This window comes from Phycodurus eques, chromosome 19 (genome assembly GCF_024500275.1).
Source record: "Phycodurus eques isolate BA_2022a chromosome 19, UOR_Pequ_1.1, whole genome shotgun sequence".
Lineage (NCBI taxonomy): Eukaryota > Metazoa > Chordata > Actinopteri > Syngnathiformes > Syngnathidae > Phycodurus > Phycodurus eques.
The window spans coordinates 15484903-15507730 of record NC_084543.1 but is presented as its reverse complement, the minus strand read 5'-3'; the positions used below and the strand labels follow the sequence as shown (position 1 = coordinate 15507730).

At 38.2% G+C, this 22828-nt stretch overlaps 1 protein-coding gene across 3 annotated transcripts; it reads right to left on the bottom strand.

Moving 5' to 3' along the window:
- Window positions 1-226: 226 nt before the first annotated feature.
- Window positions 227-22045, bottom strand: LOC133418052 (myosin-4-like). 3 transcript variants are annotated; one of them, XM_061706386.1, is made up of 39 exons: window positions 21724-22045; window positions 21364-21581; window positions 21158-21301; window positions 20286-20442; window positions 20168-20195; window positions 19963-20077; window positions 19761-19853; window positions 18172-18235; window positions 17994-18092; window positions 17814-17917; window positions 17599-17737; window positions 17406-17524; window positions 15366-15515; window positions 15122-15292; window positions 14724-15030; window positions 14572-14651; window positions 14406-14493; window positions 13444-13561; window positions 12958-13081; window positions 12391-12527; window positions 12062-12317; window positions 10829-11071; window positions 10590-10766; window positions 10367-10512; window positions 10185-10275; window positions 7413-7802; window positions 7210-7336; window positions 7009-7127; window positions 6428-6624; window positions 6165-6348; window positions 5887-6052; window positions 5673-5797; window positions 4126-4434; window positions 3840-4043; window positions 3545-3670; window positions 1841-2011; window positions 1561-1761; window positions 1354-1485; window positions 227-979 (listed from the first exon to the last, which is right to left on the bottom strand). In XM_061706386.1, exons 2-39 carry the CDS (start codon window positions 21559-21561, stop codon window positions 962-964), a joined length of 5817 nt encoding a protein of 1938 aa, XP_061562370.1. In that variant the 5' UTR covers window positions 21562-21581; window positions 21724-22045; the 3' UTR covers window positions 227-961. The 3 variants fall into 3 exon arrangements, with proteins under 3 accessions (XP_061562370.1, XP_061562371.1, XP_061562372.1); XM_061706387.1 differs by lacking the exons at window positions 17599-17737; window positions 17814-17917; XM_061706388.1 differs by lacking the exons at window positions 17599-17737; window positions 17814-17917; window positions 17994-18092.
- Window positions 22046-22828: the final 783 nt, after the last annotated feature.

The window sequence follows — 22828 nt, the reverse complement described above, 5'->3', positions numbered from 1 at the left end:
CCAGCTTTTTTGGAATGTGTTGCAGCCATAAAATTCTAAGTTAATGATTATTTGCTAAAAATAATCAAGTTTATCAGTTTGAACATTAAATATCTTGTCTTTGTAGTGTATTCAATTAAATATAGGTCAAACATGATTTGCAAATCATTTTATTCCGTTCGCAAACAGTTCAGGGTGTACTCCGCCTCCTGCCCAATGATAGCTGGGATAGGCTCCAGCACGCCCGCGACCCGAGTGAGGAGAAGCGGCTCAGAAAATGGACGGATGGATTTATGTTTAACACAACGTCCCAACTTAATTGGAATTGGGGTTGTACTTCTCATCGTTATTTTTTTTTATAACATTTGAATGCATATATTGTTATTTGTTGTTTATTTTGGTTGTTATATCCAATCAAAAAACATGTTACACATCAAACATACGCTGAGCAACCACATTATGACCACTGGCCACTATCAACATATCCAATGCAAGTGCAGTATCCAATATTCAAAACTGATGTTAAATTTGATTGACACTGCCAGAGAGATGTACTTAAAAGCACATATGTTCATTATTGTTGTTATAATTTGCAGTGGTGAAGAACTGTACTGTATCATAATGAGAATTGCGTCTAATTTTGGTTACCTCAAATAGCTGCATAAGAGTAAAAAATATCAGGAAGAGCTCTCAGTATGATGCAGTACAGTTCTACACCACCTTAAACATATTCAAGATGTAATCGGATAGATATATCAGAAGTGTATTAAAAATGGTACAAAGTGCTATATATCTTTTGGGTTTTAGGCAGTATATTTACAGAAAGAGATTAGCAAGACTTAATGTATTATGCTGATTTATTCGACTACAGTATCACAGCAAAACCAGTTGTTGAAATTCATCAAATTAAATTGAAATTTTCATTTTTATCGAGCGCAGAGTTGGCATCGATGATCTTCTGGGTGTAGTTGATTTTTGAGTTCTATTCTGATTCAGCAACCTATGTCACAAAACAACAGAAAAGAGAAGAAAATTATATTTTCATGAGTAAAATAGCCCACCCTCCCAAAAAAAATTAAATTGGTTTCAAGGCAAAGGCTTCATGATGTCAACTTCTTCTGTGTATGATTTTGTGTGTTTTTGTGTGTGATTGTGTGCGTGCGTGTGCGTGTGTATTTTATTTGTTGTTTTAAAAAAGTGCTTTATGAATAAAGTTGAGTTGAGTGTTTTAAATCAGACAGTTTACATTAACACATGCATTGGCATTTAATTCCATTTCATAGCTGAATTTCTATGCCTACAGTATATCACATAACATGATGGTCAATTATGTGTTTTTGAGTTCCCTTCTGTAATATTAGTGCATGAAGTTACCCTTCCAAATTCTCTGCTTTTGCTTCTCATCTTATTGATCTGAGACTCAGCAGTGTCTGCTCGCTCCTGGGCCTCTTCCAGTTCATGTTGGACCTTCCTTAATTTAGCAAGCTGAACATTGGCCTGCTCCTCCTGTGCAAATGATTAGTTTGAAAAAAACATTCTTTGTCATTCATAACGTTATGAATGGTTCGAATAGGACCTTACCACTTCTTCATTTTGCCGTTTGTATACTTTAACTTTCAGTTGCAGTTTGTCAACAAGGTCCTGCAGCCTCAAAACATTCTTCTTGTCCTCTTCTGTCTGGAATGTAAGCTCCCTGATCCGTCGCTCATATTTACGAATTCCCTTGATAGCATCTGCAGCTCTTCTCTGTTCACTCTCCATTTCACTCTCCAGTTCACGCACCTGGAACATTTCCCAAAATCCAAGAACTTAGCTCTCTTCTAAGTAATGACGCCGGACTCACATGAACATGTTTGCATACCCGAGCCTCCAGTTTCTGGAGCTGCTTCTTGCCCCCCTTCAATGCAATGCTCTCAGCTTCATCGAGGCGGTGCTGCAGGTCCTTCACCGAGACCTCCATGTTCTTCTTCATCCTCTCCAGGTGGCTGCTGGTGTCCTGTTCCTTCTTTAGTTCCTCTGCCATCATAGCTGCCTGCATTTACACAAGCAAATGAAAAAAATGAAAATGGAAATTTGAAAATAAAGATCGAACTGTTTTGTGAGTCAAGCTACAAAAATGCTAAACGTTATTACACGCTCAGCCACTGTGTAGTATACCTTTTGCCTGAAGTAACCTAGGGTCGGCTCCAGTACCCTGGAACCCTGCTCATGATATGCGGTATCAGACAAATGGATGGATATGGGCCATTTTCATGTAATTTGATAAATAATAGTAAAGACACTTGTCAAAAAATATATATATATTTTACTATTTTTATGCCACCTTGGTTTGACATGGGTAAACGTCTCCCATGCTGAAACAGCCACACTCCTCTTTTAAAATAAAAAAAAGGTTATTAATGATTTAAAATTTTTGGCATTTATAGTAAAGGCGATCCTTATTGACAGAGCAAATGGTGGTGGCCCATTGAAATACACTTTACAACTGTAAAGACAAAAGTGCATCACGGTAAATACATAAACATCTTACAAATTGTGTTAGTTGCACAACTTATCTGATTTGCACCCCACATTCTGCAGAAACAAGTGCCTAAATGATCCTAACGCCTCACTAAACCCATTGCACGCTTGTCTTTATACATTCCTAATAACGGTAAAGACAAGCAATCGTTCCGGCACTTTCACAAATTCATACATATTCATTCTTATCTCAGAAATAACACAATTATTTTGGTGTGGGCTATTGTGCGAATGCAAAATGGTTGCCTAATCCTGGCACTTCTGATCACCGAGCCCTCTGGTGTATTGCAACAACACAAGGAGGCTCTCTCAAGCAGCATTATCGGTTAGAACAATTTGAGTAACAAAGACGGACCGTTTGTAAAAAAAACAAAAAAAGGAATTCTGAAGACACTTAAAATGCATTTGCGTTAATTTTCATGAAAAAGGCATATTAAGTAAGAGGAGAAAAATCCTATATATCCAAAAATATAATTAGCATTTTCACAAAACCTGTTCCAAATCTTGAAACTTAATTTCGGACACCTAACGGTGAAGACATTGAAAAATATTACTTTCAAATATTTGTTTTCCTTCGGAACAATTCTGACCTTTTGATAGATAATGGCTGTCAATAATTAAATTATTTTTTAAAATTCATGTCAAATACTCATACAGTATCAGTAAAATGAATTGATTTGCAAAAGGAAATTCAGTGGGCCATGTATTTATTTATTTAGTATTTATTGATCAAATTATATGAAAAGGACCCATATTATACTTGCTATTTCTCAATGGATTCAAACTCATTCAACAAACAAAATACTGTAGGCAGTGTCGATTCAACACAGTTGTGAAGTAGTTCCTCTCATGTCGTCCTTATACTGCTTTAAGCCCATCTAGGCAATATTTACATTGTATCTGGTGATTGCTATGATTACTTTCTTTGGTATTTCATATCAGCATCTCTCAGCATTCACAAACACACGATTGCTGAGGTAATTGCAATTTCTAATCATGATGTGTTACGACAAATACAACATTAAGTAAATCATGAGGTATTTACATCAGTCATTGCTTTTTTTGCTTTCTCGTCAGCATTGCGAGCCTCTTGGATCGTATCCTCCAGCTCACCCTGCAGCTGGCTGACATCTGCATCCACCTTCCTCTTGTGGTTGAGAAGACTTGTGTTCTGCATTCAAATTACAAACAAGGAAAAATCATTTTTCACAGTTCATTATTAAGTCTGCAAACACAGGTGTACAATACACAACTTAAATTCCAGGGCGATTAAAACAGATTCAAAAGCTAAAGGGGATCACGTTGATGTGTTAGCGTACATTTCCATGAATGCTCCCCACCTGTGAGTTCAGCAGACCAGCTCTTTCACAGGCATCTGCCAGTTCCTGCTCAGATAATTTGCGGCTTCTGTCCGATTGTTCTAGTGCTGCCCTCAGCTCTTCCACTTCGGCCTGCATCAAGATGTTCCTGCGCTCCAACAAAGCTACCTGCTCCTTCAGGTCGTCTTGACTGCGCAGTGTATTATCCAGAAGAAGGGTTTGCTCCTGGAGAAAGAAAAATATAAGTTTGCAATGTTTTAAGGTCTAAATCGTATTTGTATTGAAAACTGTCGGAATATTGTTTCACTTTGAGGTGGGCTTGCAGGCTCTTCAACTGCTTCTGGGCTTCAGAAGCCTGCCGGTTAGAGTGGCTCAACTGCATCTCCAGTTCGTTGAGGTCAGTCTCCATCTTCTTTCTGATTCGCATGGCATCATTTTTGCTGCGTACTTCAGCATCCAATGCAGACTGCAAGGTGTCCACCATGCGCAGATGGTTGCGTTTCATCTGTTCGATTTCCTCATCCTTCTCAGCAAGCCTTCGACCGACTTCCCCCTTGACTTGAGTGAGCTCAAGCTGGATACAAAGTATTTTGGATTCTTCATGTTCCAGAGAAGCCTGGAATACAAATACGGCATATGTCAATGCTAAAAGACCGGCATTCACACTAATATTGGGGTTCAATGTCGTTAAAATATATTTTTTCCCCTTTTCCTTTTTTTTCGGTTCAGTTTAATGGAAGGTCATCCCAATGTCAAGAGCTAGATTTGTGGCATGCTCAAGACAGGGGAGCAAGTGTTTCACCCTAAAAGTTAATAACCTTTATCTGGTCTTAAGTATTGGAGATTTTGCCCAAAACCAAAAAGTGACACCATCAACAGAAGTGATTTTGCAATGATATGATGCCATTGCTTGACTAAGCGGCCCACCGTTTCCATGGCAAGAACGCTTCCTTGATCAGCTATGAGGAAATTTAACGACTGATTAATGACCTGGTTGTATTTTTTTATTAGGGCTCGATCAATTAATAGGGCCCTAATTAATATTTGCCCTTTTCCTTTTCAAATTGGCAAACAAATATTTTTTGCTGATCTTTGCCGATTTTTTTTTTTTACAAATAAGTACATTACAACATAAAACAAATACATTCAAACAAGCATACAATCTGTTGTTAAGTTAAACAAATACTACAGGAAAAAGTATTGTAAAACAGTCAATTGTTCTGCTTCCAATTCATATCTTTATTGTTGTACGCATTAAGGGACCAAAAGTAAGTTATTTTAGTCATTATACATTTTTTTAAATAATCGGCCGATTAATCGGTTATCGGAATTTTACTCTGCCAAATATCTGAATCAGCATCGGTGTCAAAAAATCTTTACTGTTTGGTCTTATTTTTTTTTATGGTATGGCAGAATCACGCTCTGAATGTTCAAAATTCTTCATTTGATGTCAATCTTGTATTCAGCAGAACGATGCCTCTCACTGGAAGGTGCCATAGCGTAGATCAGGTCTATCCATATGGTGGCTCATGGGCCACATGCGGCCCAGAAAAGTAGGAAACAACACCTGAGTAGTCCACTTGGAGAAGCTGAGGGCAACATCTTCCAGAAATTCCTACAACATCCATCCTACAATTTTGCCTCGAATGCTTCAAGGCGCAATTAACCAACAATTAATTTCAAACAATCAAGATCAATTACTTGATTTCTATGTCCATCCTCAGTTTCAATGTCCCATAAATGTAAAGCACTTTGAGTTGCATTCATTTCACTGTATGAAAAGTGCTTCATAAATGGCACTGTAATTTCTTCTTATATTAAACAACGATGAAAATACCAAAAGAGCCAAATTACCTCAGCCTCCTCCAAAGCACTCTGGATCTCTGTCTTTTCAGACTCTGTATGTTGTTTAGTCTTCTCCAGCTCATGCATGACTTTACCATTCTCACCAAGTTGGTCAGAGAGGTCGGAGATCTCCTCTACAAATCATATTTCATATCCAATGGATTATTAGACATATGCACATCCTTTAAAAAATATTTGTTTTTCTTTACTATCAAATACGTACGCTGTAAATTTGTATTCTCTCGTTTGAGGACGTCAAGGTGATCCCGAGCTTCTTCATAAGAGTTCTTGATTTTGAAGAGCTCTGTGCTGAGGGAACGACATTCCTTATGCGAGCCTTCCAGCTCAATTTGACTTTCTTCATACTTCTGTCTTGACTCGGACAAAATCTAAACAAAACATCATTCATTGGTCGTTCACATGTGTAAGCCTACAGTAGCAAAGTTAAGTTGACCTCCATCCTTAATAACCAAGAATGGCTGTAAAGGGTATCCCTCTGACCTTATCAAAGGTTCTCTGCTTTTTATCCAGGAGAGCTGCTTGCACATTAGCCCTTTCCACTTCAGCCATGAGGTCTTCCACTTCTCCTTGGAGCCTCTGCTTTGTCTTCTCCAATGAGGAACACTTGGCATTCACAGCCTCAATAGCCTCTTCAGCATCTTGCAAGCGTTGAGTGAGCTTTTTCCTAAACAAAGGCAACATTTAAGAGTTCAGGAATGACTCCCAATTCTCAAAGCAAAGATTTGTTTGAGTGGAAAGCTAACTTTGCCTCTTCTAGCTCATCAGTGCGCTGGATGGCATCAGTCTCATATTTGGTTCTCCATTGTGCCAACTCGCTGTTGGCTTTAGACATTGCTCTCTGGAGTTCAGCTTTGGCCTCCTGCTCTTCTTCAAACTGTTCCCTAAGCAGATCACAGTCATGACGTGCAGATTGGAGAGCGTGGGCCATGGCAGTCTTAGCCTAACAGGGAGGGAAATTTGTGTTTTTAAACAAAATTAAACTAATTTTTTTTTTTTTTAGCTCTGCCATGGAGGTTGTTTTCATCTGTCTGGGTTTGTTGGTACATTTGTTTGTGTGCTGCTTGTCTCCTTTTTTTGTGGTTGTCATTTTGACATTTTTGATATGCTATGGAACAGCCAAAGTCGAATACCCTAAATTTAGATTAGAAGAGGTTGGAGTTTAACTCTAGTTTTGGGAAAACATACCTCAAACGTCACAAAAAGACTTTCATTCAGAATAATTGTATTGAAGCAGAGGTCACTATTTGATGCTAGTATATGGCAGTTAGCCCCTAAAATGCTCATTCCTTGGATTTTTATTTTAGACAACACTAATACAACAGACCTTTGTTTCCTCCTCAACTTGTCTCTTGAGCTCCTCGATTTGCTGGGTGAAGGCAAGCTTAGCCCTTGACATCTGAGAAAGGATTGCTTCTTTGTCCTCCAGAACACGAGAAAACTCACCTGCTCAAGAGTTAAATTTAGGAAATGTAAAACCAGAAACATGTTCCCACACACATCCACGAGACTGTAATCAGCACTTTACCATTTTCATTCTGCAGCCTTGCCCTTTGTGTGTTTAATTCGGTGATCAAACGAGAGTCCTCATCATGTTTTGCCTTGTGTTCACTCAGTTGGTCCTCCATGGAGTGACACAGCTTCTCATAATGAATCTGTATTTATTGATGAAATAGGCAACTCATTCATTGAAACATTTCTTCGACCAATGCCTTTAGAATCCCAGATTACCTTTGCTTTTACTGCGGCCTCAATGTTGCCGGACATGTCATCAACCTCCATCTTGTACTCGCTCTTCTCCTTCTCCAGCTTTTGTTTGACCCGCTGCAGGTTGTCAATGTGCTCCCCCAGCTCAGCCACACTGTCGGCGTGTTTCTTCCTCAAGGCGGCGGCTATGGCCTCGTGGTGGAGGGTCGACTCTTCGAGGTCCCGTCTCAGTTTCTGAAACTCCACCTCTCGCTTCTTGTTCATTTCTATCTGAGCTGCGGTGGCCCCTCCGGACTCCTCTAACCTCTCGCTAATCTCCTCAAGCTCCCGTGCGAGTTCACCTCGCTGTTTCTCCACCTTGGCTCGGATAACATGCTTTGCTTCAATCTCCTCTTCCAGCTCTTCAATGCGTGCCTGAGGTAAGAACCAATTCAAACTAGTAGTATAAATATATACAGTATGTATTTTGGTACATTCATAATTTATGCTGTATTGAGGTGTTTTTTTTAATACCAATTGTTTTACCGTAAAGTATAGTAAGTACATATAAGTGCTTGAGTGTTGAAAAAGGTCAGATTGTTGTCTTTTTTCTTTCAGTTTGCACAATAGGCCGAATTTTACAGTAAGTCAGGTAGGTTACATACAAGGAAAACTACAGCAATCAGAATCAGAGACAAGGTCAGAAGCATCTCACCTCAGCTAAGCAAAAAAAAAAAATGGAAAATTGCTCAGTGATCCAAAGTCCTTTTTTTTTGCAGATTAAAGTACATTCTGCATTACATTTGGGAATCATGGACCCAGATTCTGGAGGAAGAGTGAAGAGGAAGAGAATCCAAGTTGCCTGAAGTCAAGTGTTTACAGTGCCGTGAAAAAGTATTGGCCCCATTCTCAAATTCTAATATTTTTGCATAGTTTCCCCAATTTAATGTTTAACATCATCTAACAAATGGAAATATCAGACACATATAACCCAAGTGAAATTAAAATGCTGTTTTAAAATGGTGATTTCATTTATTAAGGGGGAAAAAAACTATTCATAGTTACCTGGCTCTGTGTGGAAAAAGTAATTAAATCATGTATTAATTGTGGCTAATCACAATTTTTGGTAAATTTTCACTGATCACACCCAAGCCTGATGACCTCCAGATCTCTTCAATCAAGAAATCACTTAAATAGAATCTGTCCCGACAAAATCAAGTCGGACAAAAGATCTAAAAAAGCTGCAACAAAATGATAAGATCCAAAGAAATTCCAGAACAGTCGAGAAATAAAGTAATTGACATTTATGAGTCTGGAAAGGGTTACAAAAGCCATTTCTAAAGATTTAGGATTCCAGCGAACCACAGGGAGAGCCATTATCCTCACATGGAGAAAAAAATGGAACAGTGGTGAACCTTCCCAGGAGTGACCAGCAATGACTCATCCAGGAGGCCACAAAGGACAACTTCTAAAGAACTGCAGGACTCCCTTACCTCAGGGTTAGGTCAGTGTTCATGACACAACAATAAGGAAGAGACTGGCCAAAAATGGCACCCATGGCAGAGTTCAAAGGCGAAAATCACTGTTGACCAAAAATAACATAAAGGCTCGTCTTAAATTTTCCAAAAAAACCAAACATTTGAATGAAAGACTTTTGGGAGAATATTATATGGACTGACGAGATGAACGTTTCACTTTTTAGAAGGTGTGTGTCTCGTTACATCTGGCGTAAATGTAGCACGGCATTTCAGAAAAATAATATCATACCAACAGTCAAATTTGGTGTTGGAAGTGTGATGTCAACTTCTCAATGACTTAAGAAAACAAAATTAAGGTTTTGAAATGGCCTTGTCAGTCCAGACTTAAATCCAATTGAAATGCAGTGGCATGACCTTAAAAAGGCAGTTCATGCTCGAAAACCCTCCATTTTTGCTGAATTCAAACAATTCTGCAAGGAAGAGAAGGCCAAAATATATCCAGAGTGATGTGGAAGGCTCATTGCCAGTTATAGAAAACGCTTGATTTCGGTTGTTGCTGCTGAGAGCTGGCCAAACAGGTTTAGGGGGCCATTACTTTTTCACACAGTGCCAGGTAACTATAAATGTTTTTTTTCCTTAATAAATGAAATCACCATTTAAAAACAGCATTTTAAGTTCACTTGGGTTATATTTGTCTGAGATTTAAATTTGTTTGATGATCTTAAACATTAAAGTGGGGAAACTACGCCAAAGTATAAGAATTTCAGAAGCGGCTCAATACTTTTTCACGGCACTGTAGTTTCCAAGTCAGTCATGGTTGCAGTGCCATATCATCTGCAAGTGTTGGTCCACTGTGTATTCTGAAGTCCAGAGTCAAGGCAGCTGTTTACCAGGAAATTTCCGATCACTTTATGCTCATTTATCCTGACTAGCTGTAAGGAGATGCTGATTTCATGCACCAACAGGACACCTGCACCCACTGTCAAAACTACCAAAAGCTAGTTTTAATAATTACAATACTACTGCGCTTGATTGGCCAGCAAACTCATCAAAAATTATTTCCATTGAGAATCTATGGGGTATTGCCAAGAGGAAGATGAGCAACACCGACCAGACCCAATAACGCAGACGAGCCAGTGGCTGCTATCAAAGCAACCAGGGCTTCCACGATAAATTAACTTTCCGCGATATTCTAATTCATTGACTGATTTCAAAAGAAATTCTGGATCTGCATGAAACTAACTAACTTGTAACTTATTGATTTATTAGGAGGCAAATATTTAAACCTTGGGGAAGGTCCACATTTTCCTGGTGTTCATTAATCTCATTTGTGAATTACCTGCAGTTCCTTGATCTTCTTATGAGACTGTACCGCTACACTCTGCTCATCTTCGATTTTGGATGTAAGTTGGCTTAATTCAAAATCCTTCCTGATAATGTAAACACAAATATATTTATGTTAATTAGTACAGTCATAATGTAATTGCCATCCTGTTTAAATACTTCTGTGTCAATGCCTACTTTTTTAGGTGCTCCTGCAGCGTCTGTTGGTCATTTTCTAAATCCATTATGGCTTCTTGGGCTAGTTTGAGATCGCCTTCTATTTTCCTCTTGCTCCTTTCGACATCCATGCGGTTCTTTTTCTCTTGTTCTAGAGAACCCTCCAGCTAGCCCATTGACAGATACATTTCATTAAGATTTTATTTCCCATATATTTTGATTTAGGTAAAAAGTAAAGACGAACATCATCAACTTGTTGCTCCAGCTTGATTTTAGCTTTGCTCAGAGAGTTGGCCTTGTCTTCCTCGGCTTGGAGGTCCTCAAGGGTCTGCTGGTGTGACTGCTGCAAGGCTGACTTCTCCTTGGATAACTTGGCAATGGTATCATCCAGGGAAGACATCTCCTCAGTCAAATTTTGGACCTGAAGAAAAATAAAAAAATTCAACAAACATCCCGCAGTGGGATTGCTCATTTGATGCAAACCTTGTTTTCAGTGGCATGCTTTTCCTTTTCAACTTTGGCCAGGGTGAGCTCCAAGTCATCAATATCCCTTTTCAGCTCAGAGCATTCATCCTCCAGCTTCCTCTTCTTAGCAGTGAGTTCAGCATTCAGCTCTTCTTCATCCTCCAGTCGTTCACTCAGTTCTTTGGTTTTTGCTTCCAACACAATCTTGTTCTTTATGAGTCCGTCACATCTTTCTTCTGCATCTGCCAGGCTCTCGCCTTCCTTGATTACAAAAGACAACACATTATATTATGTTAATTATTACCCAGTATCTATCTATCTATCTATCTATCTATCTATCTATCTATCTATCTATCTATCTATCTATCTATCTGTCTGTGTGTCTGTCTGTCTGTCTGTCTGTCTGTCTATCTATCTATCTATCTATCTATCTATCTATCTGCAGCACTGTCTATCTAACCATCTATCCTCCATCAAACTTGATTACATTGAACAGTATAACAAATCACAACAAAAATTCCACTGTATTAAAATATGCTATATTATTCCTAAAGTAACATTTTCCACATTCACTCTTAATATATGAGCTACTTATAACTCTAGTCAACATTTAAAGGTATATTTCAAAGATGGCCTAGTAAATTATGCAATATTTCAAAACATCATTGCTAGTGTTTGTGAAATGTCAATTGTGGGAATTTCTGACATCATAAATCACGAAAATCACCACTGATTGTACTGCTTTTTGAATTACAATTTTATGGTGATTTCTGTGTGTTCCAGACTCTGTCTCCTATGAAAGCATATTGATTAATTTAGCCCAGCTCATTTTAGCCCAGCTGAACATGTTATTATATTACAACGGCAGGAGATGCTGTGTGTTAATCAATTATGCACTGTGTGCGTGTGTTCGTGCAGGTTTGCATGTTTATGTGGGTGTGTTTTGCATTTAAATATGGCAGTAGGAGGGGTGGGTCTTGTATGCTTCTTGCCATTTTTTGTCCGTTTTCTGTAAAGCGCTTTGTGTTGCATTTTAAAAGCGCTTTGTGTTGTATTTTAATGTATGACAAGAGCTATATAAGTACATTTGATAAGATTCCTTGAAAACCTTTGGTGACCCACAGAAGAGGTGTGCCTCACACTTTCAAAATGGCGGGGATATATTATTTATTTGTGCACCTATGTCCCCACTGAAACTGCACATGGTTTACATACACTCATCAAAGAAGGTTTCATAAAGTTTGTACTCACAGTTTGGATCTGGAGACACAAATCATTCTTCTCCTGAACCAGGGAAACCATTTTGGCTTCCAGCTCCTTTCTCTTAGCCTCGGCTTTAGCTAAATCCTCTTTGCATCTTGCAAATTCTTCTTTCATAATGGCCATTTCCTTCTCTGTCTCAGCACTTCTCAAGAGTGGTTTGATCTTGAAGTAAAGCTTCATCCAAGGCCAGTGTTTGACATTCATGAAGGAGCGAATGTTGTACTGAATGGTGTAAACAGACTCTCTACAAGAGAATGGAATTCATGCCGTAAAGTCAATATGATTATAATTATTTGTGCTGCCATAATTCTCCCTACCTCCTTTCTGTCATCTGCTGAATTTCCTTTCTCCTGAGGAAGCCACGACACAAGGCTTGAGTAATGGTGATGAGAGAGGCCAGTCGCGCATCCCTCATTTCTTCTAGGAGACCCAAAAGACCTGCTTTGAAGAACACCTACAGGAACCAAAAAGACATTTGACCATCGTGATTTTAGAGATAATTATCAAAAATTTTAGAGATATTTACCAAAATATAGTATTCATGTTTTCCCAATTAAAGGAAATGCAAATTGTTACCCGACATTTATTGGGTAGATTCAAGTTTTTATACTGAAAAAATTAGTGAGTGACAAAATAAAAATAAAATAACATTTTTAAAATGTAAAAAAAAAAAAATGTTATTGGAAAAAAAATGGAAATACATTATCAGTAGGCCTACTTCATTGCATCGTACTCATAACAACTGAGTTACGACTACATAATATGAGCTGGTTTATTGTTTTGGAATGAGCGATTCTGTTTTACAGGTTTAACTTAGACTAACTTATTTATTTATTTATTTATTTAAATGTACAGTGCGTTAGGTTTTACAGTGGTGAAAATACCTTTGTATGCCCAAATCGATACTGTGTGTGATCCACATCTATAGATCCTAAGAGCTTCTCTGCAGCTTTCTTGTTGTCAATGAATTGTCCATCAGGGATAACGCTGGCATTCAATACTTTGTACCTACAGAAAAGTAGAATAGAAATAAAATATATATATATATAGATAGATGTTTTAATTCCTTGAGGAATGGGCATTTCGCAAAATGTCCTTGGTTGACTAAGGGGAAAATCAATTAAAACTTAATCAATGAATTGTTATTTGTGGCTAATTATTTTTTATGCCATGTGACAATCTATCTCCAAACATCATGAACTGTTTCAAAGCCAGTGAGCAGACAGACAGAAAACTACTTGAGACAGAATCAACTTCACCTCCGATCTCAATTTTTCCACAATTGCGTCAAGACATGCTTAACAGCCAACTTCTTAACGATCCGTTAAGTGAATATTATCACTTTACTCACAAATGTCCATTTTGCTTACCTTTGCTTGAAATCCCCATACAAAATCCGACTGGGAAAGCCTTTTCTGCAGATCCTGATTCCCTCCAGCACACCATTACATCGGAGCTGGTGTATAACCAGATGGTGTTCCATAATTCCTAATTGAAAGCCACAATTATAATGCAATCATGTTGCCTCCAATGACATTGAAGTTATATAAAAATGGTATTTGTCCACTTGTCCAAACATTATTCACCCGTGTCTATTTATCAATTTGTATATAAGCAGCAGGCACGTGCACAGACATTTTGGGGGACAGGTGCTCATACTCAAATAAAGGGCACCCATTGCCAAATTATTCATCCAATTAAGAAAAAAACAGTAGTATGTATTTAATTTGTGTATTTATTTCTGTTAACACAATCAATCAAAACAGTCAGTATATACAACTATTAAAAAAGGAAGTTAAGGGAAACTACGGTGGATATAAAAAGTCAACACACCCCTGTTCAAATGACAGGTCTTTGGAAAGAGAGGGAGGGGGGCTTGGGGAAAGGCGGGAGCATTTGTCGAATTCTACCAAGGACTCAAATAAATGCCCGTCAGATTTCAAAGCTCTTTGGGGACAATTGATAACAGAGATGGTAATTATTATTTATTTGTTTTATATTGCTTAATGAAGAAGAAGAAAAAGGATGCAGCGAAAAGGGCTACAGGTAATGTTTAAAAGTTTTCGTTTAGGGCAAAAAAAAAAAAGAAAAGCAACCAATGTCCATTAAATTTTGTGGAGGGGTGGTTATGGCCATCACACCCGTGGGATGTGGGTGTTTAAACACCCATACTTTTCCTGCCGAAAGGGTTCAACACCCACGCTTTTCTTTCTTCCAGCGGTGCAGCAACTTGAAAATGTTATGGAACAACTGAGATGCATTTTTAACACTTGCACAGCTTACTTCATTATTAATGATTGGGAGAGTGTATAATATGATGAGACAGAAATACCTGGAGTTTTAGTTTCATTTGGAATGAGACATCTAACAAAATGTGGATGGGTACTCTTGAGATTTGTCATGAGCTTCCCAAGGTTCTCCTGTTGGACAGAATCATTACCATCAAATGTTGCAAACTTCCCAAACTTTAACTGAATAATATTTCAGAAAGCTGTTACCCTGAAAAGAGCTGAAACAGTCTGGAAGGATGAGCCCTTCTTTTTGGCAGCTTTCTTGGCACTTCCTCCAGCAGAGTTATCTGATAGCAAATGTCTTATGAGAATGTTACAACCATAATAAAACTGTTGGAACTACTAATTCAGGCTCTTACCATCTGATGAAGAATAACTGCTGTAGAGAAATGCCAATAATTTCAGGCCTGCCTTCTGGAACAGCTGGACTACAGTTTCATTGAGAGGGTCCTTGTTTTTGTCTAACCAGCCTGTGATGCTGTAGTCCACAGTGCCAGCATAGTGCACCAGAGAGAAGTGAGCCTCGGCCTTGCCTTTCACAGGCTTGGGCTTCTGAAAGTTGTTTGATTTTCCAAGATGCTGGTCATACAGTTTGTTTTTGAAGGTGGCATCTGACGCCTTGGGGAACATGCATTCCTCTTCAAGGATAGAAAAGATGCCCATTGGCTGTGGTGAGAAAACAGTAAAAAAACAGTAAAAAAACAAAAAAAACATTATTTTCCATTTCTCTTCAAAGAGGGGATTGTTGGTAAACAACCTTTTCAATTAGCTCTATACAAGCAGCCAGATCCATCCCAAAGTCAATGAACTCCCACTCAATGCCCTCTTTCTTATACTCTTCTTGCTCCAACACGAACATGTGATGGTTAAAAAACTGTTGCAGTTTCTCATTGGTGAAATTGATACACAGCTGTTCCAGACTGTTGTACTGAAAGACACAACCATAAAACTTTCACTTAAGGACTCTTTTGTGATTCCAGTAAATGTGAATGTGAACGTACGTCGAAGATCTCAAAGCCAGCAATATCCAAAACGCCAATAAAGAACTGACGTGGCTGCTTGGTGTCCAACATTTGATTGATGCGGATGACCATCCAGAAAAACATCTTCTCGTAGACTGATTTAGCCAAAGCACCGATGGAATTGGAGACCTGCGCAATGATATATAAAACAGTTTCATCAAAAATAAATAGGCCATGATAAGAAACCATTGTAACTTAGTATCCTTGCTATTTTGTAATGTCACTAGAATTCTGTAGGACTTTGTACAAAATGCTGAACACTATTATAATAATTGGATTATTTGACTACCAACATAAACTCATGCAGCCATGCTGTGAACATGCGATGCTGAAAATATATTTTGCTATGTGCTATGAGCTATGAGCACAATGTTTTGCAAAAAAAATTGAGTAGGTAAACTCAGGGGCTTAGGTCATATAAACCTCATGAACTTAATTGATACAAAAAACCCACAAACAAACTATGCCCCCCCCCCCCCCCCACACCTGCAACCCCAGATTAAGGGGAGATTTTGACTTTAGAGTTTCTACTGTAATTTTTAACACATTTATTTTTCTACTCTTAGTCAGAGTTTTGTGAAAAATTATACGAACTACAATGGTAGTGTCTCCTCTTGTAGTTACTTCCATACAATTTTCACTGAAATTGTTCCCTTTATTTGTTATCTAGAACAGTGGTTTTCAACTGTTGTCACCCTGGGACCCCGTTTTTCCAATTGTTGCAAAGGGGTGACCCACTTTTATAAAAGTTAAGAACAATATATATATATATATATATTGTTCTTAACTTTTTTTTTTTTTTGTTTAAAAATAGACTTTTAAAACATGAGCTGTATGTTATATATATATATTTTTTTTTTAATGAGTTTGACATACCGCCAAAAGCATACTGCTAGCCATGATGCATGCTTGCCGGAGCCTGAGCTGCACTGTATTTGTCAAAGGAGTGAACTAGTGACTACAGCACAAGTGAGTAACTTTTCCTTTCGCTTACATAATATGTCACATGTGGGAACTTGGTATGCCTTGTTGGTGTACCGAAAAAATCAGCATACAAAAAAGTAAACTTTTGATTATCGCAGGGGTTATGTTCCAGAAAGCCCCACAGTAAATTAAAATCCATGAAATAGCAACTACGTATAATACTGTACATTCCAACAGTAATTTGTGAAAATGCACTTTAGAGAGAGGTGCAGCTATTTTATATGTTGCATTCCACACACAGAAAACACATGCACATGACTAGCAAGCATGTTCTTGAATGACGTGAACAACAGTCCATGCAAACATTGTGTGAACAGGCGATTTCCTCACGGTCTTGGCAATGTAGTCAGCACCAAGCATTATGGGTACACAGAATTCATTGCAGCGATGTTTTAAACTACAGTACTGTAGTTGTAGAAAATCAAGCAAAACTTGGCTTCTTACTTGGATTTGTTCCTGTCGATATTGTTATGAGTTAAGGTTGGTATTTGTGAAATTATTTCATAAAACTCTGACTGTGGCTTGTTTTTTATTCAGACAAGATACTCACTAAGGTTTCTTTATTTGCTAAAAAAAAAAAGATTTATCCCTATTGACCTTTTGTTAGTCTTTGCTTCTACACTTAAATCAATTGGCTGATAAAGCTGACTATCAGAGATGTGCAAATGAGTAACTGCACTACATTGACCTTTTAAAAAAATGTGATGCACTGAATCCCTAATAAATGAACTGTGATATGGCAATGCATTAATGTACATTAAAAATGTTTACTAGCTGTCTGCGACCCACCCAGAATGGGTCTGTAACCTACTTTTGGGTCAAGAACTACCAGTTGAGAATCACTGCTCTAGAACATCTTACCTAGTCAAATTTGTAATGTAAATATTGTTGCCATTGGTTGTTTTTCTTTGTGTTGTATGCTGGCACATCATATTACTTTGGAAGAGAGTTGTTTTCCACCCAATACATTGCTTTGAGTTTATAAGAGTCATGGCATTGGAACGATTTAAGCGCTTCTTTCCAGTATAAACGTACCTGTTGCACAGTCTGTCCTTTGGTTACATATTCATTCCCCACCTTCACTCTGGGATAACACAGCGCTTTCAATAGGTCTGCAGAGTTCAGACCCATCAGATAAGCTGCTTTGTCAGCCACTGAACAAAATCAGATTCAAATTTATAGTTAGAAATAAAAGAACATAGTGCAGAGTTCTGGTAATACAAATTACCCTCTGTTCCATCTGGCTCTGCTTGTTCTTCTCTTTGCTTCTGCTTGAACTTCATGTTCCCATAATGCATCACAGCACCCGTTAGCTTGTAAATGCCGATCCGCTCCTCTACACTGAAGCCAAGGGTGTCTATGGCACTCTAAAATGTGACAAAACCTCTCACACTACATCCATGTCCTTTAGGGAATGACATTTTGTTTAAAATTTAGTCTTACATCTGTAGCCATCAGCTCTTCACTATCATCGATGCTAGCTACACTGATCTCCCCCTGGCTGACAAATGGGTAGTCGTACGGGTTGGTGGTAATAAGCAGAGCCTCTGGAACAATAATTTACAGCAAGAATGCAAAAGTACGTCATTTGCAACAATAACTACACTTTTATCTAAATGTTACCGATGAGCTCAGGCTTTTTGTTGGACATGATCTGGTAGAATATATGGTAGCTCCTTTCTGCAGACAGCTGGAACGTAACTCTGGATTTTTCCAACAAATCTAACAAACATGAGTTAATCATGAACAAAACAATGTAACAATAAAATGCATATACCTTTTAATTTTCATTAAAACTCACATGTTTCAATATCAGCGGAGGCTAATTTTCCTGTTGTACCAAAGTGAATTCTTATGAATTTGCCCTGAAAGATAAAAAAAAAACATAAAAACATAAACATTTAAATCTGTTAAGAATATGCACTCATTTGTTAAATTAAACAACAGCTGTATAAAAAAATTCTGCTTTACAAACATGATTGTAATGCTCAGTTTTGAGTGACGCTGTCGCTGAGCTGAGATTCCAACTGTAATGTTGACATGGTAACCACAACCTCACTTTGCTGCCCACAATACACATAATAGCTCTCTGCCACTGCCAATGCCATGCATGCATTATTACCTCTGCCAAATGCAAAAAAATGGTGGCGAAAGGAGGTTTATTTATTGATTTATTTTTTTACCGAGTTCCCAATATTTAGTGAATTCTACATAACTCATTTTCACAGTTTCATAGTGTTGTAATTTATTTTCATATTCACTCTGGTTGTACAGGATCCACTTATCAAATGCAGCAGATGGATTTGTGTTTTAAAAAAAAAAATGTTTTCAATGTATAGCAGTTTGTTTACAGCAACCTACAGGACTTTAGTGTCAGGAATGTTCACAAAAATAAATCCAACAGACACATACCTGTACATTAGAAATGTTTGGCCACACTGTACTGTTCTACATACTGTCGTGTCACATAAACTGCAAAAACTCAAAATGTTAACAATAATATTTGTCTTACTTCTAGTCAAAACTAATCTGATTAGACTTAAATAAAATATCCATCCATCCATCCATTTTCTTAGCCGCTTCTCCTCACGAGGGTCGCGGGCGTGCTGGAGCCAATCCCAGCTGTCATCGGGCAAGAGGCGGGGTACACCCTGAACTGGTCGCCAGCCAATCGCAGGGCACATACGAACAAACAACCATTCGCACCTACGGGCAATTTAGAGTCTCCAATTAATGCATGTTTTTGGGATGTGGGAGGAAACTGGAGTGCCCGGAGAAAACCCACGCAGGCACGGGGAGAACATGCAAACTCCACACAGGCGGGACCGGGGATTGAACCCGGGTCCTCAGAACTGTGTGGCTGATGCTCTAACCAGTCATCCACCGTGCCGTCTAAATAAAATATGACCCATCATTTAAAAAGTAACTTGTTTGTAGATCATTTATTTCTATTTTTATTGTGGCTACACAGGTGGCTACACATGTAGTTTGCCACCACCAGGTGTGACTGTGGAGTGAATTAATTATGTGTGCAATTGTAAAGTGTCTTTGAGTGTCTAGAAAAGCACTGTATAAGTGTAATGTATTATTATTATTATTGTTATTATTATTATTTAGGTGTAATCAGATTAGTCTAGACTAGAAAAAACACTTACTTCATTGGCAATTTCTTTCTACTTATTTCAAATAAATATTTGCGTGAAAATGGTCTAAAAAAAGTTTATGTGTGGTATATTATCAGATTACTCTTAATTAGAAATAAGACAAATATTCTTGTTAAGATTTTGAGTTTTTGCAGTGTAGATCATAGTTGTCTTTCCAAAAGCAGAAATTTCTATGTAACTCTTGCATTGGATCTCATTAAATAGATTGTGCTATGGCTTTACTCACAAAACGTGAAGAGTTATCATTTCTGACAGTCTTGGCATTTCCAAAAGCCTCAAGCAGAGGGTTAGCAGAGATGATCTGGTCCTCCAGATTTCCCTACAACAACAACACCAAACTCAAAATATATTTAGCCTACAGTACAAGATGCAATGAAAGGTTACAGTATTTCGCTTTCATAAGAAGATAGAAATCATTTTAACATTACCTGTAACTTGCCAGTGGCACCAGAGTCTTTCTTTTTGTCCCCTGACCCTGCAATTGTTGCAAAGTACTGGATGACGCGCTTGGTGTTGACTGTCTTCCCTGCACCGGATTCTCCACTACAGGATAGAAATAAACACATCTGGATTAATTTGTGTTTTATTTCCTTACTTAAAACACAATTTGTTGGGAATAAAAATGCAACTTACGTGATAAGGATGGACTGGTTTTCTCTATCTAGAATAAATAACAGCACGGTTAAATTCTAAATTGCAATGCTTGGAAGAACATGCAGAACTTTTACTGGAGTTAATGCAACCAGTTTACCAGTGAGCATGAACTGATAGGCATTGTCAGAAATGGAAAAAATGTGTGGTGGCGCCTCTTGGCGCTTTTTGCCCCTGTAGGCCACCACCACTTCTTGGTTGTACACTGGGAGCCCCTTGTACGGATTCACAGTGACACAGAAGAGTCCAGAATAGGTCTGAAAGCACACCATATACAGTATTATTGTGGCTGAATACTTGTGTAGGCTGCAGGGATATTAAACATACAATATATTTGATTCAAAAGCACACTGGATGAAAATACATCAATCTTGGTAAACTGCAAAAAAATCGAAAATTGAAAGCAGCTGATTGGATAGAAGCAAGTGATAGCGATTTACCGTACTTCTAGTCTAATCTGGAATTTAAAAAAAAAATAGTTTGTATTATTTTTGATTATTGATTATTTTTAATCCGTGATCATTCGCTTAAATTCCCATGTTTGCAACTGGAAATTCCCCACATTTGTGTGACAACAGCCAAGGAGGTTATACTCTTTGAATGTTAACCAAAGGGGCAGATCCACAATTTTTGCATTGCAATCATTTTTCACTATTGTCCTTTTCAGTGAATATTGCATGAAACCAATAAAGTGTAGGCGTAACCAGGATGTGGAATTTATATGGTACAAGGATTTAAAATTTCGTGCCGATCCAGTTTCAGGTGGTTTGGCATTGATGGAGGTCTGGAGTTTACTTAGTGGCACTGGCAGTCTTGTTTAGCACAAATTGTTTATACGTAACAACAGAAACAATGTTTAGAATAAGAATCAACTTTACATGTCAGATATCCAGCAAGTGTGCAAAATGCTCACAGGACCAAAGTTATGCAAATTATTTTGGTAAACAAAAAAAAATCTGTTCCAATGCTCACATAAATCATCCATGCTGCATAACGCTCTTTGAGGTTGTACAGCACGGCAGCCTCGTTGAGGTGGGTCATCATGGCCATGTCCTCAATTTTGTCAAACTTGGGCGGATTCATAGGGAACACTTCGTCATCCGTCACCATAACAACCTGCAAGGTTAATAAGGGTTAAACGGAAATCAATCTGGTGAATACACATACCTCTACCATACCTTTCCCGCATCTGTTTTTACAGTCACTTTCCCCTTATCTTTGCTCTGTATTGTGCCTTTAACAAAGAGCTCTTTCGGATCCACCACATACACTGAGGTTTTGGCGTCAAAGGGCCGATTCTGGGCCTCGATCCGCTCCCGTTCAGGTCGCCTGAGGTAAGGGGCCGCCTCCCCAAACACAGCCATTTCAGCATCCATATTCACCTGTGCAGTTTACGCTAAAGATTCATGTAAGAGCTGTTATTCTGTCAACAGCAATGTTTTTAATAACTATCTGAACTACCAGAAACACTACGGTGAAGTCTAACAGGATCTATTACACAACAACAACAAAACAATGAAACAGTCAAACATACTCACCAGCAAGAGTCTCAGCTGAAAAATGCAAACGACATTGGCGCTAAAGTCTTTTATAAGGTCTCCAACACCTATATTTAGGTCAAAGCCATGTGGCGGGTAGAGAGCGATTACTTTGGCATGTGATTTAATGAGGATATAACTGAGCTTTTGTTATAAACCCAAGGCACGGAGTCACTGGGATTAAGGATAAAAAAAATAATAATAATGTCAAAGGATGGCGACCTCTACAAGAGATACAAAGCTTGAAACAATTAAGGCTCCATCAAAAATGATTCCGCCTTGGCAACAAGCACAACACACACAAGAGCTGCAGTTGTCCTCTTTCAATCATGCAGTATAGTGTATGCGAATCTCAGAAAGCAAAGTCAAAAGAGCTTTAGAATAATGCCTCGTCATGGGCCCGGTCAGTCTTGTTTGGGGAAGCTGGCCTGACTGGGTTCATTGTTAAAGTATGTGTCAATAAAACATCATAATACTGAGGGACTAATCTGAATGTTCCATCCTTAACCGTTGAAGGGCACATAGTTAAACCAATCTACTATTTTGCACACTGGACATGCTGCCTAATTATAGGTTTTTAGATATTAGAATGATAAAAATGACCTCATGAGTGCTTTGATGGACATATGGGTCATTTTCATATAATTTGATTAATAACGGTAAAGACACTTGTTAAAAAAATATCATACAGTACGTAGTGGAAATAACCCCATTTGTTTTGCTGTCCGCTGTTGTGTAAATACAAAATGCCGGCTCATGAGGGCACTTCAGCTCACAGATCCCTCCGATGTATTGCAACAACATAACATCTCTAGCTACCTCATTCACACAAAAATAGTACTGCATTTATTTACTTCATTTCATGTTCTCTTTACTGTATCCTCTGCACTGTTTTTTTTCTCCAAAATTTGTTTGTATGTCTACCACACAATTGTAGAAATGTCAATAAACCTTCTTGAATCGTGATTCTTTTCTTCTATCCTCCTATACCCAAAAATGAAGTATGATGACAAGAGGGGACTGTGAAAGCTAGCAATAGATCACTGTATTATCAATCCATTTTCTATACTGCTTAAAGTTGTCCATTTCATCCACGGCCATCAGC